Below are 16,428 nucleotides of genomic sequence, written 5' to 3'. Positions count from 1 at the left end.
CAACTTCAAGAATTGAGGAATATCATTTCATGTTTATAAACACTTTGAATCTTTCATGGGACGGGGACATCTTTGCTAGATGCGTCGGGGTATAAATCTCGAGGACGACCCCGTTTTCGCCAAAACTTCTCCCGATACATTTCTTGCATCTAACAAAACGGTTGTAATTTAACGAACAAAAATCAAAACATCACAAATTAATGTCAATGAGAACCATAACTACAATACAACCAATTTCATTTTAAGAATCGAAAGCAATTAACATTAAACCATAAACCTAGGGTTTCCTATTTGATGTACAACAATGAACCCATAACATAACAACATGCGCTGCGGTTACCTAGGTTTGCTAGCTTTTTCACGTCTTGGCATCATCCTACGGTTGTATAATACAAATATTAAAAATTGCATGAAACCCTAAGTAATGACGATTCTTCGGTTGAAAAATCTGACTAATATATACCGAATCGATGTGAAAAAAGTAGGAGGGGAGCGAGGATACCTTGTTCTTGAAGATCTATGGATCAAATCAAAATTTTCAAGGTTCAATATGCCGATTCGTGAGGTAGGGCGAAGTGGGGAGAGAAAAAACCCGAGAGGGAGGAGAAAGAAGACTCGGGCAGGAAGGTTGGGGCCGGGGTTAAAACATTACCTCGGCGCCATAGATCAGGTGCCAAGATCTACGGCGCCGAGCTCGGCGCCAGGATCTACGACGCCAAGCTTGGCGCTAGGATCTATGGCGCCGAGCTGCTTGCCAAGTCACCGTCACGTCTGCGTCGAGTCCAAGACCTCGGCGCCAGCGATAATGGTGCCGAGCAGTGTAAGCTCGGCATCAGCAACGATGACGCCGAGCTAAGGGTCTAGATTTTAAAATCTTACCTCCAGGGACATATTTATGATTTTTTTTTTAAAAAGGGCTAAAAATAAAAAATTCGATCGGGAGGAGGCGTGCAACAGGGACGAGGAAGTGAGGGAAAGGGACGAAGGAGGGACACTCCTGTCTTTTAGCATGGGTCCTTCGTGCTGACACGCTGAAATCTCGTGACACACACACACGAAAGTAGTTGGAATTGATAATATTGCAAAAAAAGTTTTCCGATGGCAATTTTACAAGAATATTTGATAGGATGGCTTTTGATGGTGCATCATTTGATAGAAATGCAACAAATTAAATATCCAAATGTTCAGACAGCTAAACATCCCTATGAGAAAATCGCTTTTAGTTCATAAATAGATACAAATTACGTGTTTGTTGGTCCTCCATGCTGACATGCTGAAATCTCGTGACACGTACGTGAAAGTAGACGGGATTGGTAATATTGCAAAAAAAAAAGTTTCCCCGATGGCAATTTTACAAGAGTATTTGATAGGGTGGCTTTGACCATGCATCATTTGGTAGAAGTGCAACAAATTAAATATCCAGATGTTCAAACAGCTAAACATCCCTATGAAAAAATTGCTTTTAGTTCGTAAATAGATACAAATTACGTGTTTGTTGTGTCTCTATGGTCACTGATTCTCTTAGAGTGGTCGATAGTCATTCCATTATGAATTATTTATATGCAATTGCTTAATTGTGAACTTTGTTTGATCCATGTGGGATTAGTCTTGTAGGGATCATGTTTTTTATGCTTCAACACTTAAAGTACAAGTTGCAGTATCTGAACTCATCCACACTCGAGGCTACAAAGGAAATAGTGAAAAACTCTCATGCGAAACCAATGTCGAGCGGGACTCGAACCCAGGTCATGGGTGCTCCACTAAGCAAGTCCCACCACTGAGCCATCGGCTCGTTCGCTTGTGTGGATCGTGTTGGTTTTGATAAATCTTGGCTTAATGAGCTCATACATTATCACTCTCCTTTTTCTCTTAACTTTGTATAAAACCGTGATTAGGCACACTTATGGAAAAAAAAAAACAGCAGAAGAGGTTTGGCGGAGGATCGAATCACCGGGCCGCATAAGTCCCGTGGAATTGGCCGGGATCCCTGCGAGGTTAGGAACACCCAAACAAGCCCTGACCGCGGTCTGTCTATATGCTGCAACCCTGCCTTTTGTTCTTCCCTTAACCCCCAGCGTGCGCGCTCTCCCTCCCCCGCCCGGTCGCCCCCCGCCTCCCACCGCGCCCCGTGGCGACGACTGGGCGGCCGTTGCTGCCGCCCTACGCCAGTTGCCGAGGTCTTCTTCGGGCCCTTAGCCGGCGACGAGCACCACCAGGTACGCCCACCCCTTGTCTCGCCTTCCTGCTGTGCGAAACCGAGCACCCAAACCCTAACCTACTATTTGTATTCGGATCTGATCTAATTGCAAGTGTATCTGCATGTATTATGACCACTACATTCGATTGTTTTGCAAAAAAGCATCGGGTGAGGGGACGGGCATTTCGGTTTCTATTTCCATTTACCAGTTGTGAGATTTAGCCATTTTCTTCTGCAGATACTCTGAGCCTGAGCTGCTGAAAGTTACTTTTGGAGTTCGTTACATTAGGATTCGTTTTTTATGACTTCATCAAGAAGCAACAGCAGGAGCAGAAGTAGGAGCCACAGTCACAGCAGGAGCAGGAGCCGCAGTCCTCGCCGAAGAGAGAGGTTGCGCAGTGAACGTGCACCCCGCCGCAGTCGCAGTCGCAGTCGCAGCAGGAGCCGCAGCCCATACCGTCGCAGAGAACGGCGTGGCTACAGGTATGCTTCTGAGTTATGTCTTTATTCAATGACTTGCTTTCAATTGATCTTATGCTGACAATAGATCTATTTTGGGTTTTTTTTATTGATACCATTACAATTTTCGAAATTTGGAGAAATACCATTACTATTCATCTATTTTGAATCTCACCATTACAATTCTTCGTGTGTTTGAAATATGCCACGGTATACGTCTGGAGAGGCCTTGGACCCAGCTGCAGGCGTACACGGCATCATTGTATTTTCGTATGGACAAAACTACCCCTACCACCTTACTCTCTCTATGTCACTTACGTGTGGACCCCACTAGTCATCTTCCTCCTTCCTTCCCTGTCTTCTCCGTGACAGCTTCTTCCCCAACTCCCATGGCGACCAGTGGGCGCCGGCCGCTGTCGTGCCCCTCGGCCATGGCGGGGAGGAGCTCCCGCGTGACCATGGAGGGCCGGAGCTCTTCTGCCTCGAGCTCCCGCGCAGCCATGGAGGGCCGGAGCTCTTCCGCCTCGAGCTCGCGCGCGACCATGGCTGGCAGAGCTCCCACGCGCCATGGCGGGCGGAGCTCCTCTCCCATCAGCGTTCCCTTGCCCGCCCCACCTCGCCCCCATCCGCGCCATGGCGGGCGGAGCTCCTCCTCTCCCATCAGCGTTCCCTTGCCCGCCCCACCTCGCCCCCATCTGCACCTCGCCGGAGATGGCCCCTGCCCACCGGCGCACCCCTGTCCGCCTAGAGCCCCCCCGCCTTCTCCCTTCATCTCAGTCCGCGACATCGGGGCGGACCCCCTTCCACTTGTCGTCAGCGCCTCAGGTCCGGCTTGGCGAGCGTAGCCACAGCTTGGGCGAGCCGGCGGCCGCGGCCACGGCCGCATCGTAGTCCGCCCTGCGACAGACGGCAGGTGATACGGAGGTGCGCCACGAGCTCCGGGCTGGCCAGGAGTGGCATCATGGTAGGGCCAAGGGCTGCACGCTGGTGAGGACATGGGCGGCGGCGGCAACGTCGGCGGCGGTGACCGTGGAGGCTCGGAGCAGCGTGGGCGGAGCTCTCCTAGGACGGTCGAGGAGCTTGTTCAGCGTGCGGACATGTCGGCCCGCCGCAGCTGTGGGCAGATCCGAGCGCGCGGCCGGGAGGAACTCGAATCCGCTGCTCCGTCGAGCCCTTGGTCAGCTGAAGCACATGAAGACGCGTAGGTGGGAAGTGGTGACCGGTTAGAGGAAGGGGATGACTGTGTGGGCCCACATGTCATTGAGTGGGGGAAGGGGTAGTCAGAGGGGTATTTTTGGCTATACGAAAATACGGCAGTCTGCAAGTGGGTCCGGTGTTGTTTCAAGCGTAGAAAATGGCATGAACCGGGTACGGGAACAATTGTAATGGCAAGTTTCCAAATAGGTGAATTGTAATGGTACATCTCAGAAGAACAAAAATTGTAATGGTGTGAATCCAAATAACCCATCTATTTTTTGTATATATATGTTACATGAGTGATTCACTGTAATGCCAATATCGGCACTGATTTGAGCGATAAGTTTCCCCCTCTTTATCTCCAGTAGTTTATCTAATGCCCACCCTTTTACACTATAGTTTGCTTATGCACATGTCCAAGCTCGCTCCATTGCTTAAATTAAAATGACCATTCAATGCTGCTTCACAGCCGATTTATGTCACAATTTGCCCTCGTCTCCATGTTTTTTTAATTCCACAAGTTATGTGGAGGTCAGTTCTGTTTTGAAATAGCAATGTTTGGTCTGCCTCCATGATCTGTTCCTTTTTCCACTCTTGTAATTGGTCAAGTACATGAATGATTGCTCAGCATGAGACAATGTTTAGTAAACAGGATCAGTAGCTTATTTGTGTAAAGAAAAAAAAGAATAGACTGTTCATAGGGTTATTTCATCAAACACTAAATCAAAACCATTTTGGCATGTGAATTGTACTTCTGTAGAGGCACGTTCATTAACATCAGAGTCAACTGATGTCTGGTATCTAGGAAGAGATGTTTTGAACTGTGTTTCTGCTAATCAAGTTAATGAATTTGGCACCTGTCATAACATCTGAGCCTCTGTATGTGTGTGTAGGAGAGTGGGGAGGGGAGATTGTGCTAGGTTGAAACACCTTCATGAAAATAGGTGTAATATTTGTGGGCTTACCAAAATACCTTCTCATCACCTAACTGGGTTCTAATTATTCTCATCACCTAACAAGGCATTTCGCTTCACCGTGTTCTTTTAAAGAATGCACAATGTTGTGTATTTCTTTTTCTTCTATGTGAACCCTGGGAGAAATTGCACCACTAGGGTTCATGCTAGCAGCCTAGCACCTCATAAGACCTACAGCTGGTGCGGAGTATCTTTAGGCACACACCATGGTTTACCACTGAAAGAGGGGCACTCAGCACTCACACATTGTTCTTATCTTTTACCAAGATAAGCTTTATCTTATGGAAATGGAAACATTGCTTTGCTCTTCATACATAGTTATGCCAATGTTTAATATTTTTTATGTGAATCATATTCCAGGCTCATGGAAAATGAAACGTTTTTAAAACGAATGATTTTGCAGGGATCTTGTATGCAAGAACTGCCGGAGACCTGGGCACTTCGCTAAGGAGTGCCCATCTGCGCCTACGTGCAATAACTGTAACCTTCCAGGGTAAAATAAACCAGCAACGCTCTTAATATAGCTGCATTCATTCCATTTTTTGTTGGAATCAAATGCATTTATGACTTTTTTTTTCTCGAACACGCATTTATGACTTATTGTTGTGCAGAGTATTATTTTAATAATTCCCGCTAGATGCCATATTTCATTCTTCAGATGTTTGTTTGTAGTGGACCATAACTCTGTTCTTTTTTTTTTCTACAGGCACTTTGCAGCAGAATGCACCTCACAAACTGTTTGCTGGAACTGCAAAGAGTCTGGGCACATTGCCAGTGAGTGCAAGAATGAGGCCCTGTGCCACACCTGCAACAAGACAGGTCATTTGGCACGTGATTGCCCTACTTCAGGAGCTAGTGTTAAGCTATGCAACAAATGTTTTAAACCAGGCCACATCGCTGTTGACTGCACCAATGAACGGGCCTGCAACAACTGCCGTCAGCCAGGGCACATAGCTCGGGAGTGCAAGAACGAACCTGTTTGCAACCTGTGCAATGTCTCTGGCCATGTCGCGCGCGTCTGTCCAAAGACGACTCTGGCTTCAGAGATACAGGGTGGCCCATTCCGTGAAATCCTTTGCCGCATCTGTGGTCAGCCAGGGCACATCAGCCGCAACTGCATTGCAACCATCATCTGTGACACATGCGGTGGGAGGGGGCACATGTCTTATGAGTGCCCGTCGGCCAGGATATTCAATCGCGGGCTCCGCAGGTTCTGAGAGCTTTTTGCCGACGGGCTCCGCTTTGTTACGATGGTTGAGTTTCGCCTGGACCCAGGATGTTTCATTTGTTTCTGACAATATTGGAACAGTTTTCCTTCTGCCATGGTAGTTGAGGGATGATTCTGTAGGATGTGTTGCGGGTGAAACTCCTTTTTCCCTTTTAATCAGTTGATGGATGATTCTGTAGGATGTGTTGCGGGTGAAACTCCTTTTTCCCTTTTAATCAGGATATATAGCCCTTTGTGGGCTCAAACAGTGCTGTAACGGCTCATGTAAAAATTGTCAGGTTATGTTCAACTCTTGTGCTCATTCTCTGCTGTGTCTTTTCAGCACTTGTTTTCCACTGAAATTTGTATGGTGACATCGGCGGTTTGATCTGGACAAAGTGATGCTTGACAGTTTGACACTTGGCACCTGACCATCTGAATATCTGAGAGGTGATCAAAGGTACATTGGTTCGCCATGTGAGTTGCACAAGGAGTAGGGTAGCAGATGAGGTCAAACGAGACCATGGTGCCCTTGAGCCGGGAAATGGCTGCACAAGCACACGGTTGAGATGGCAAGTGAGCAATCGAGCAGGGATTGGTCACTTCCACTTCCGGCCATTCATACGCATAAGAACATAATTTCATGATGAGACAGCCATGCCAACCACGCAGAAGCTACGAGCGAAAACATCAGTAGAGGGCAGCAAGCCTCGTTGTGCGAAAGCATCAAATGATCAAATCCTCATGTTGATTAACCTTAATTATACCATCATGGTGTCGTGGTGTAGTTGGTTATCACGTCAGTCTAACACACTGAAGGTCTCCGGTTCGAGTCCGGGCGACGCCACTTTTTTTTGCCCTATCTCGTCACAGAAGTACAGAATTTGCATCCGGGCGACGCCACTTTTTTTCCCCCCTCCATCTCGTGTCACAGAAGTACAGAATTTGCATCATGCGACTCTGGAAATTTGGCTAAACAATCGAGGGATTTGCATCAGACACAACACTACATTGGCCAGAGATACACTCTAAGCTTAAGCTTCGAGCTCGTGGCCACACAAACATTTCAAAAATTGATGAACTCAACATAATCTTGTCCAGACAATTGTCACCGAATCATGGCTTTATCACAGAACTCAGCGTCCTCAACCCTAGGAGTTTGAGGCACACTACTTCACTGTGGCAAAGGAACACTTGAAATTTTCTGAAACACAGATTAAGCCTCCAAGACAATTGTCACCGAATCATGAGTAGGGAACATATCGATTACTTATTTGTAGTAAGTTGAACAGCGCAACACATGTCCATAGTCCATACATAAATGGCAGATAACAAGGAATTACATGATAGATCCAAACCTTCATGGTCTTCTGGAAGCCATGAGGACCTTTTTACACAGCAACAAACCCGCAAATCATCAAGCAGTCTTTCACAGCACCAAGTCTATAGTGGCGTACAAATCCACAGTAGTAGGCAAGTCCATGATGCATGATCATGAAACACGTGATGGCGGTGCGGTGCGCCTAGCGTGCCCGATCCTTGATCTGATCAATGCTGATTTCACTTGCATCTGTAGCCTGGAGCTCCACCTGAATGCCATTGAGCCCACTCTTGAACTTCTGGTTAGAGCTTGCGTAAAGCATCTTGCTCTTCACCTTGGCGGAGTCTGGGGACCTTGGAATTCAGAAGCAAAACATCTCATGAGTGAGCAGCTTCACAGCAAACAGCAACAAGGGATGCAAACACGAGGGCACAAGCAATACCATAGGATATAGAAGATCCTGCTCTTCTGGACATCCTCTGCAGTCACAAAGTCGAAATCATAGATTGCGTATCGGCAGTCATTCTCAGGGAGGCTGTTTGTGAAGTCCTCATAGCTGGTAGCGCGATCCCCAACCTGGTCCACAACTATCTCCTTGAACTTGTCGTCCATCTTGTAAGTTATGAAGCGGTGCAGCCTCTTCGACTGCAGCTCGCCGAACTTCAGCATGCACTCATCATTCACAGCGACACCAGATCTTGCATTTGCCTGCGATCACAAGTTAAATCATGGCTAAATGGAAATGCAACGTTGAAATTTCCCTTCAAAGTACAACGGTATTCGTAATTTACGAGACAGTTGCTTTCACACATTTTATTTTGCATGGCAGAGCCAATTGTCCCCAGCATTCTAAATGAGGCTGCATTGAACCAGTACAGAAACTGCTAATATTAGATATTTCAGCTCATAGTCTTGACTCTAACACGAGTGCACTAAGTCCCTAAACACGGAAGGCATTTCTCTCGACGCCTAGTGAGTACTAGCAGAGTATAGTACCACTAGAGATTCCAGCATAGCTGCGCAGCTCCTGGTCAATGGCAGTGCTAGTGTGCTACTGCAAGTCTGGAACCTACAGTCAACAGATCCACACGAGAACCAACAGGACTACAGAGCAGCTGGTGCAACCCTAAGACGTCGAGAGCCAAATTAGCAGATGTATTGCAGTCACACGAGCTACACGGGCGCTGAGACACACGGATCAATCGAGATTCCACTGCCACGGCATCTCGCAGAACTTAGATCTAAACAGCTCGATTTCACACGCCACAGTGCAAACAACCACGGATCCAAGCGGCCGCGCACCACGCCACGGCCTGCAGCTAGCACTAGACAAAGCACCCGACATCGAAATCACAGATCGCGGAATCCCGGTCACGCGGGCCAGGATTCCGGCTCTCAAGCGTCTCCCCCGAGTCCCCACCACACACGGAACCATGAACACCCCCACGATCCGATCAGAAATCCCTCCAGAGAAAACCACGAATCAGCCCACGAGCAAGCCGAGCAGCCGCGATCCTCACTGAATCCAACTAGATCCGAAGCGCTACGCTACCGCCCCGCGAGAACAAAAAGCCCTGAAATCAGGCGCGGAACCAGCACGCCCCGCGCCGATCTGGGGAGCAGCCGCGCGCGGGCGGGAGGGGAAGCGGAGGGGAGCAGGGGCCTCACCATCTCGGGCAAGCTCGCGCGCGTCGGAAGGGGACGAGGAGGAGGAATCCGCCGAGGAAGCGAAGAGGGGAAAGGGAAGGGCAGCGAGAGAGGAGGGGGGCTGGCCGCTGGTGTGCTGCTAGGCTGCGTGCCCAGTGACCAGTCCTGCGGGGACGCCTCGTGTTTTGATGTGGTCGCCGGGTTTTCCACCGCGTAGCCCCCCGTGCGGTGCGGTGCGGGAGGATGGGGTGGGTGGCTGCCCCGCGACGGAACGGAGCGGCCGCGGTCGTCGGATGGTTAGATGGACGGCCCCGATGGAGACACGTCGGCGCGGCGCGATGTCGCCTCAGGGGAGGTGGGCCGCCAGGCCCCGCGATGTAACGAAATTGGAGTACGTACGTATGTGCTACTTGCCTACTCGATTGATCATAGTGCACGGCACAGTTGAATTGCGCTGTGCTTTCTTTTGTGCCTTTTTTTTTTAGTTCCCGTGAGCTTTTCCTCATAATATTTCGTTCGTTTTCTTTTCCGCGAAAGAGATTTCGGAATGAGCATCCTTGGAAAATAATAAATGTAATAAATAAATAAATATCAGGGGAATCAAAACCACAGAAAAGCAGCGGCAGCGGCGATCGACACCGACCGCGGGCCGTGGGCCGTGGCACCGGCCTTATCCTTTTTCTTTTTTCTTTATTAAATTATTATTACTATACTTTTCTTTCGGCTGCTTTGCTAGCGTGTCGTCGCGTCTTGTGAGATGTCTGTCAGGCCGTCCTTGAAGCAGTACTACTAGTAGTAATCATGCACGCTGATCTGTGAGCAGAACATTAGCAGTAGAAGCGGGACACCATGGTTGCAAACACATCGCTGTTCAGTAGCCTGGACACCACGTGCACGCACAGAGAAACGAAACCGTCGTACTTTACATATGATGATGATCCCCTCCGATTCAGTGAAAAGAGCGACCAATTCGTTAGTTTTATTCGTGTAGTATACGTAGCAGCAACGTTACAGGAAGGAAGGAAGGAAACGGTCCAAGCACGACAAGAACGACTCGGTATATATCACCATTAACTACACACCAATGCTGCAAGCACCCCCGTAGTTCCGTACACGGTACACCTTGCATGCCGTACGCACGCATACGGTGTCCATACGTCACGGAATGGACGGAGCGACAATGCAAGCACTCATCATCCTCGTTCATCAGGCGGCGTGGTTGTTGAGGACGTCGAGCGTCAGCTCGCCGGGCTCGGTGGCCTGGAGATCCACCTGCACGCCGTCCAGCTCCTTCCTGAACCCCTCGCGGGAGCTGGCGTACACCATCTTGCTCCTCACGCCCGCCGCCTCGGGGGACCAGACCACGAAGAAGATCTTGCTGCGCGGCGCCTCCCCGGTGGCGGTGGCGTCCTCGACGGTGAAGTCGTGGTCGTACACGGCGTAGCGGCAGTCGTCGGCGGGGAGGCTGGCGGTGAGGTCGCCGAAGCCGGCGCCCCGTTCGCCCACCTTGTCCACCACCACCCGCTGCAGCGCGTCGTCGACCTTGAACACCACGAAGCGGTGCGCGCGGCCGCCGCGCAGCTCCTGGAACCGCGCCACGCACTCCTCCGCCACCGCCACGCCGGACGCCGCGTTCGCCTGCAGTGCAATGCAACAATCCAGTAACTGAAATGAAAACGTGCTCCTGCAGAGTCCAGATTGGGAATCGAGAGAGCACGTACCATTGTGTCTAGTCGCGTCGGAGCCCGCCGGGCGCTGTGGAGAACTGGAGAAGGGAACTGAAAGATTCAAGTCAATTCAACGACGATCACAGCAACAGCATGCAACCTTGTAGCTTTGCAAGTAGCCGCAGTAGTGTTGCAGTGTCAATGGACAATGGTTCTCAATGGACGTGCTTTAATAGCTCGCGACCTTGCCGGATCCATGGCCGATGTCACTGTCGGGTTATCAAAACAAAAGATGTCACAGTCGAGGAAGTAATCAGAGAGGAAGAAGAGGTGTACTGTACACGTGTGAGCACCGGGCAAAGCGGCCGGAGCCTAGTCTGTTCTAGACACCTGTACGTGGCACTCGGCAGTCGGCACAGAGCGCGCGTGTCTTGTCGCCGCGGCCTCTGAACCGTGGTTGGTTCGGTACTTACAGCTAAACACCGCCCAGAGCGTGCCAACCCATCCTGATTAAGCGATTGCTATTAATAATTGGGCAGCATCCACATCCAACACGTGTTTCTGTCGGCGTGAGTTACGCGGTTGATCAAGAGTTCCGAGCGTTGCTTGGGCCGTCTTGCCTCGCCGTCCGTCTTGGACAGGGCTGTATCTACATGCAAGGCCGGGGCCCGGATTGCAGTTCCTTTTGTAGAGATGGAACTGCTTACATGTTAATGTTAGGTTTGATCTCCCACCAGTTAGGCCCAACGGCCTCTTGGGTCTTGTTCTCGCGTCCTGATTGGGGGCGCCCAACCCTACATGGTTGGTGGGCCCCCGTCACACAGCGCTATAAAGGAAAGGTGGGGGCCGGGGCTCGCAGTACGAGGTTCACCGTGCCGCCAGTCACCCCACCGACATCCTATCCCTAGACCCGATCTTGAGAAGTGGCGGGCGCTGCCAGCGACGGGAAGCACCACTGACGCCGGCAACGCCACCCCGACGCACACGCCGCCGCCGAGGACGCCACAACGCCGCCTCCCTCTCCACCGAACGTCGCTGCCGGCGCGCAGATGGCGTCCGCCAACGAAACCCCGGCCGGAGCTTCGACCACTACGGCTTTTGATGGTCTGCTACCTATCACCCCCTTTCTCTCTGTCTCTCTGTAAATCCCGAACACCTATTCTATTCCTACCAATACATCCCGATCTGATGAACATGACTAAAAAGAAAACTAACAATGGTACCGGAGCCATGGTTCGACAAGAAATCAGATGCGGATCGGAAAAGAAAATAGAAAGCCGAACCCAAAGACCTAACTCTAATTCCCCAAATCAAATCGGAAGAAGGGAAAAGGGGAGGGTTGGATTCCGAGAACCCTAGACACAAATCCGAAAGAGGGAAAAGGGGAAGAAGAAAGAAAGAAGGGTCGAAACCCTAACCCTAACCCTAAGTTTTCCATTCGGATGAACGAAGAGAAAGAAATCGAAAGCAAAGAAAACGAATCGGCAAGAATGAACCCTAACCCTAACCCTAGTTTCCCATTCGGATAAACCCGAAAAGAACAACTCAAATCAGAAAGGGGAAAGCGGGAGCTAGGGTTATGGTGTGTCGGATGAACCTTCGCCGGCGCGGGAGAAGAAGCGCCGATTCGGCTCGCTGCTCGCTGGGCTCGGCCAAGGAAGCGCCGCGGCCAGGCCGCTCGACGGCGGCGTGCTCACCCGTTGGGGAGCACGCGCGCCGGCGAGGGGGCCGGCGACGACGCCAAGGCTCGCCATGGCTGCCCGCTCTGCCTTTCTCGCTCGTGGCTGCTCGGTGGCTGCTGTCATCGCTGCGGCTGAGAAGAGAGAAAGAGCGAAGAGAGAGAAAGGGGAGGAGCCGAATGAGCTAGGGTTTTCAGGCCCCGCGCGGCGTCGGGTTTTTATCCGAGTGATGGAAACGGACGACCGTCCGATGGGGAGGAACGGCGCCAGATGCGCGGGCCAGCGTCCCGGCCCAGGCGGGAGAGCGCGTGTGGGGGATATACCCCCGGGTACCACAAGATGGTACATGGGCCGCACCATCCGAGGTGGCCCGGCCCGTAAGATCAAGGCGTGCACAACAATATTACAAGTTGTACTAGATATTGTAATAGTACCAAATTGGATACTTTACTTGTAACCTTGTCTCTTCGGAGTATATAAGGAGAGACAAGGGTCTCCTAGAGGACAGGTTAATCTGTATACATCTCAATACAATACAATACACCAAAGACACAGGACGTAGGGTATTACGTCGACCAGACAGCCCGAACCTGTCTAAATCGCTGTCTCTGCGCCTTGTGTCACCATCTGGTTCCTGATTACACGCACCGTCTACCGATAATCTACCACCACGGGCACCCCCCTCGGTGGACTGCCGACCATATTTCGTCGATAGTAGCGCGCCAGGTAGGGGTCCCCTTTAGGGGTCATGCGCGCTGATCCCTGGCGAATTAGATGGCATAACTCAAGATCAACATCCTTCGTGACAACTCGACTGATCGCGTCGACATCCTTCAACGATCACGGCGCATCTCCGAGCAGCACGCGTCGCCAAGTCGAAGCACTGCTATCCCAGTAGCGACTTATCGACGACCGACGGCCCGCTAGATGGCAAGATCGCCTCGGCATCACGCGATGATTTGTGGCGGCATGCTATCGCGCATGGTGATCCTGGACCACGAACAGTCATACAAGCAATGAGCAGCGTCAATCACGGCGGCTTCTTGACTCTCGCTCAGATCGGACTCCTCGTGCTTATACAGATCTGCTACTCAGGATCTGCATGCATGCAAATATGCAACCACGGATCTACAGGGGCACATGCATGTGCACGTATATACGTACGTGCGCATCATGCGGCCACAATCAAGCCGAGCACTGTCTATTCATCCCGTCTTGTGACAAGCTCTCCAACGCCGACATGACCGCCGAGATGATCTTCCGAGGCATCGAACAAGCTATCCGACTGCATCAAGCCACCGTGCTATGTTACAGAACCATGCAACCAAGGAAGCATATATGTGGTATACAGGGCCATGCATCAATGGAGTGCATATACATGTATATATCACCGTTTCTTGCATAGCAACTGATACTTCGTACAAGTCCAAGTTAGATCACCACACAAGCCAACGACGACTACGAAGACAACGCACGCATCGAGCCATCTAAGCGAGCCACGTCAAGCCAAGCGGGCCGATCGAGCAGCTCTACCGAGCTCCGAGCACATCGACCATAGACCACATCGACCACGTCTCGAGCAGCTCCATCGAGCTCCGACCACGTCGACCATAGACCACGTCGACCACGTCTCGAGTAGCTCCGCCGAGCTCCGACCACGTCGACCATAGACCACGTCGACCACGTCCCGAGCAGCTCTGCCGAGCTCCGACCACGTCGACCACGACCACGTCCCGAGCAGCTCCGCCGAGCTCCGACCACGTCGACCATGACCACGTCGACCACGTCCTGAGCAGCTCTACCGAGCTCCGACCACATCGACTACCAGACCACGTCGCAATAATGATCGCCGCGAAGAACAGCGCTACGACAATCGCGACCATCGTCACAACAGGCCGAAAAGCTCGAGGACCGGACAACTTCATCACCACCGACCAGATTTCTATCAAAGATAAGTATACTTCTAATATTTATATTTAACATAATTTTTTACGACGTTTCTCCACAACGTCCTGGTCATGATTATTCTTCAAATAGCGTTTGTCCATGTATACCATCTTAAATATAACATACAACTATACTTAATGCAAATCCTCGACCAATCATGTTGACACTCGATGTTTCTAGAAAAGGACCTGTCTCCGGCTCCTCCCTACACGTGCACGAGCGTCTGCCCTCTGCGTTATGGGTGGTCGGCAGCGGCTCCTTAGCGACGCTTTGTTCTTCCTACACGTGCACGGGCTCCGCGCCCCGCGTTATGGTTAACGGGCTAGCTAGGGCTAGAGGCTCAGCTACATACTAACTGGTCGGACGATTTATATTAAGTATAAACACAAACTTCATATTAATACTGATGTTCACAAAGCACCAACTGCTTTATCACATCATGCTCATTTGCAAATGACTGCTGATCGTATTTTCTTCACCGCTGATTTTTTCTCCATAATTTATTATTTTGTACATCATGTACTACCATTCTACATATTTATATTGCAGTAATTTCGAGCTATGCTTGGGGACTTCGTCGCTCGCTTCTTGACCTACGCTTGGGGACTGCCTCGATCACTCTCCGACCATGGCTCGGGGACTTCGTCGCTCACTCCTTGACCTGTGCTCGGGGACTGCCTCGATCACTCTCCGACCACGGCTCGGGGACTTCGTCGCTCGCTCCTCGACCTGTGCTCGGGGACTACCTCGATCAGTCTCCGACCATGGCTCGGGGACTTCGTCGCTCGCTCCTCGACCTATGCTCGGGGACTGCCTCGATCACTGTCCGATCACGGCTCGGGGACTTCATCGCTCGCTCCTCGACCTGTGCTCGGGGACTGCCTCGACCACTCTCCGACCACGGCTCGGGGACTTTGCGTCTCGACTACATGTGACTGGCAACTCGCATACAGTTGGGATATTTTTTCTCACTTAGACCTCGCTACAAGGCTCATACCTCGCCTTCCAGCAAGCTCGGGGACTACATCGGTACGATGCACCTGCCGGTGCATCTCGTATCGCCTGTACGACGATTGGATTCTCAACTTAACTGGGAATTCTTTTTAGACCCTGGCACCACGTGCCTACGTCACCTACTACCAGGCTCAGGGACTAAGTGGACACACTTCACCTTGCGGTGAATGTGTTTGTTTTTCGACCTCTACGCCTCTGATGATCAAGGACGCTACGCTTCAAGACGCACTTACATTTCTTTTTAGAAATACAAGTGGGCACACTTCCTAGGACGGAAATCTTTTTCTTTCTTCTTAAGAGCACCATACATTCTTCGGATAACCTCCTTCTCCGGCGACAACGGTGGTCGGAGATGTCAAGAACTCAAGCCTCACTATTTAGAGAAGGTTGAAACGGCATGTCGCATCAGAATACATGGCGCTTGGGGACTAGCTGTGGGGGATATACCCCCGGGTAGCACAAGATGGTACATGGGCCGCACCATCTGAGGTGGCCTGGCCCGTAAGATCAAGGTGTGCACATCAAGATTACAAGTTGTACTAGATATTGTAATAGTACCAAATTGGATACTTTACTTGTAACCTTGTCTCTTCGGAGTATATAAGGAGAGACAAGGGTCCCCTAGAGGACAGGTTAATCTGTATACATCTCAATACAATACACCAAAGACACAGGACGTAGGGTATTACGTCGACCAGACGGCCCGAACCTGTCTAAATCGTTGTCTCTGCGCCTTATGTCACCATCTGGTTCCTGATTACACGCACCGTCTACCGATAATCTACCACCACGGGCACCCCCCTCGGTGGACTGCCGACCATATTTCGTCGATAGTGGCACGCCAGGTAGGGGTCCCCTTTAGGGGTCATGCGCGCTGATCCCTGGCAAATTAGATGGCATAACTCAAGATCAACATCCTTTGCGACAACTCGGCTGATCGTGTCGACATCCTTCAACGATCACGGCGCATCTCCGAGCAGCACGCGTCGCCAAGTCAAAGCACTGCTATCCCGGCAGCGACTTATCGACGACCGATGGCCCGCTAGATGGCAAGATCGCCTCGGCATCACGCGATGATTTGCGGCGGCATGCTATCGCGCATGGTGATCCTGGACCACG

At 51.0% G+C, this 16,428-nt stretch overlaps 3 protein-coding genes and 1 non-coding gene across 5 annotated transcripts; 2 read left to right on the top strand and 2 right to left on the bottom strand.

The window, feature by feature from the left end:
- Positions 1-2,005: 2,005 nt before the first annotated feature.
- On the top strand, positions 2,006-6,403 carry LOC136491934 (zinc finger protein GIS2-like). 2 transcript variants are annotated; one of them, XM_066488149.1, is made up of 4 exons: positions 2,006-2,216; positions 2,436-2,680; positions 5,231-5,320; positions 5,534-6,396. In XM_066488149.1, exons 2-4 carry the CDS (start codon positions 2,499-2,501, stop codon positions 6,042-6,044), a joined length of 783 nt encoding a protein of 260 aa, XP_066344246.1. In that variant the 5' UTR covers positions 2,006-2,216; positions 2,436-2,498; the 3' UTR covers positions 6,045-6,396. The 2 variants fall into 2 exon arrangements, with proteins under 2 accessions (XP_066344246.1, XP_066344279.1); XM_066488182.1 differs by lacking the exon at positions 5,231-5,320 and having other exon boundaries at positions 5,534-6,403.
- Positions 6,404-6,807: 404 nt separating this feature from the next.
- Positions 6,808-6,881, top strand: TRNAV-AAC (transfer RNA valine (anticodon AAC)). The gene has a single exon. It is a non-coding gene; the product is annotated as a tRNA-Val (tRNA).
- Positions 6,882-7,281: 400 nt separating this feature from the next.
- LOC136492169 (actin-depolymerizing factor 3) lies at positions 7,282-9,282 on the bottom strand. The gene is made up of 3 exons (XM_066488304.1): positions 9,024-9,282; positions 7,798-8,063; positions 7,282-7,708 (listed from the first exon to the last, which is right to left on the bottom strand). The coding sequence occupies exons 1-3, from the start codon at positions 9,024-9,026 to the stop codon at positions 7,558-7,560; spliced, it is 420 nt and encodes a 139-aa protein (XP_066344401.1). The 5' UTR covers positions 9,027-9,282; the 3' UTR covers positions 7,282-7,557.
- Positions 9,283-9,960: 678 nt separating this feature from the next.
- On the bottom strand, positions 9,961-10,883 carry LOC136492080 (actin-depolymerizing factor 3-like). The gene is made up of 2 exons (XM_066488240.1): positions 10,724-10,883; positions 9,961-10,640 (listed from the first exon to the last, which is right to left on the bottom strand). The coding sequence occupies exons 1-2, from the start codon at positions 10,724-10,726 to the stop codon at positions 10,209-10,211; spliced, it is 435 nt and encodes a 144-aa protein (XP_066344337.1). The 5' UTR covers positions 10,727-10,883; the 3' UTR covers positions 9,961-10,208.
- Positions 10,884-16,428: the final 5,545 nt, after the last annotated feature.

This window comes from Miscanthus floridulus, chromosome 1 (assembly GCF_019320115.1).
Source record: "Miscanthus floridulus cultivar M001 chromosome 1, ASM1932011v1, whole genome shotgun sequence".
Lineage (NCBI taxonomy): Eukaryota > Viridiplantae > Streptophyta > Magnoliopsida > Poales > Poaceae > Miscanthus > Miscanthus floridulus.
This window is presented reverse-complemented; position numbering and strand designations above follow the sequence as displayed.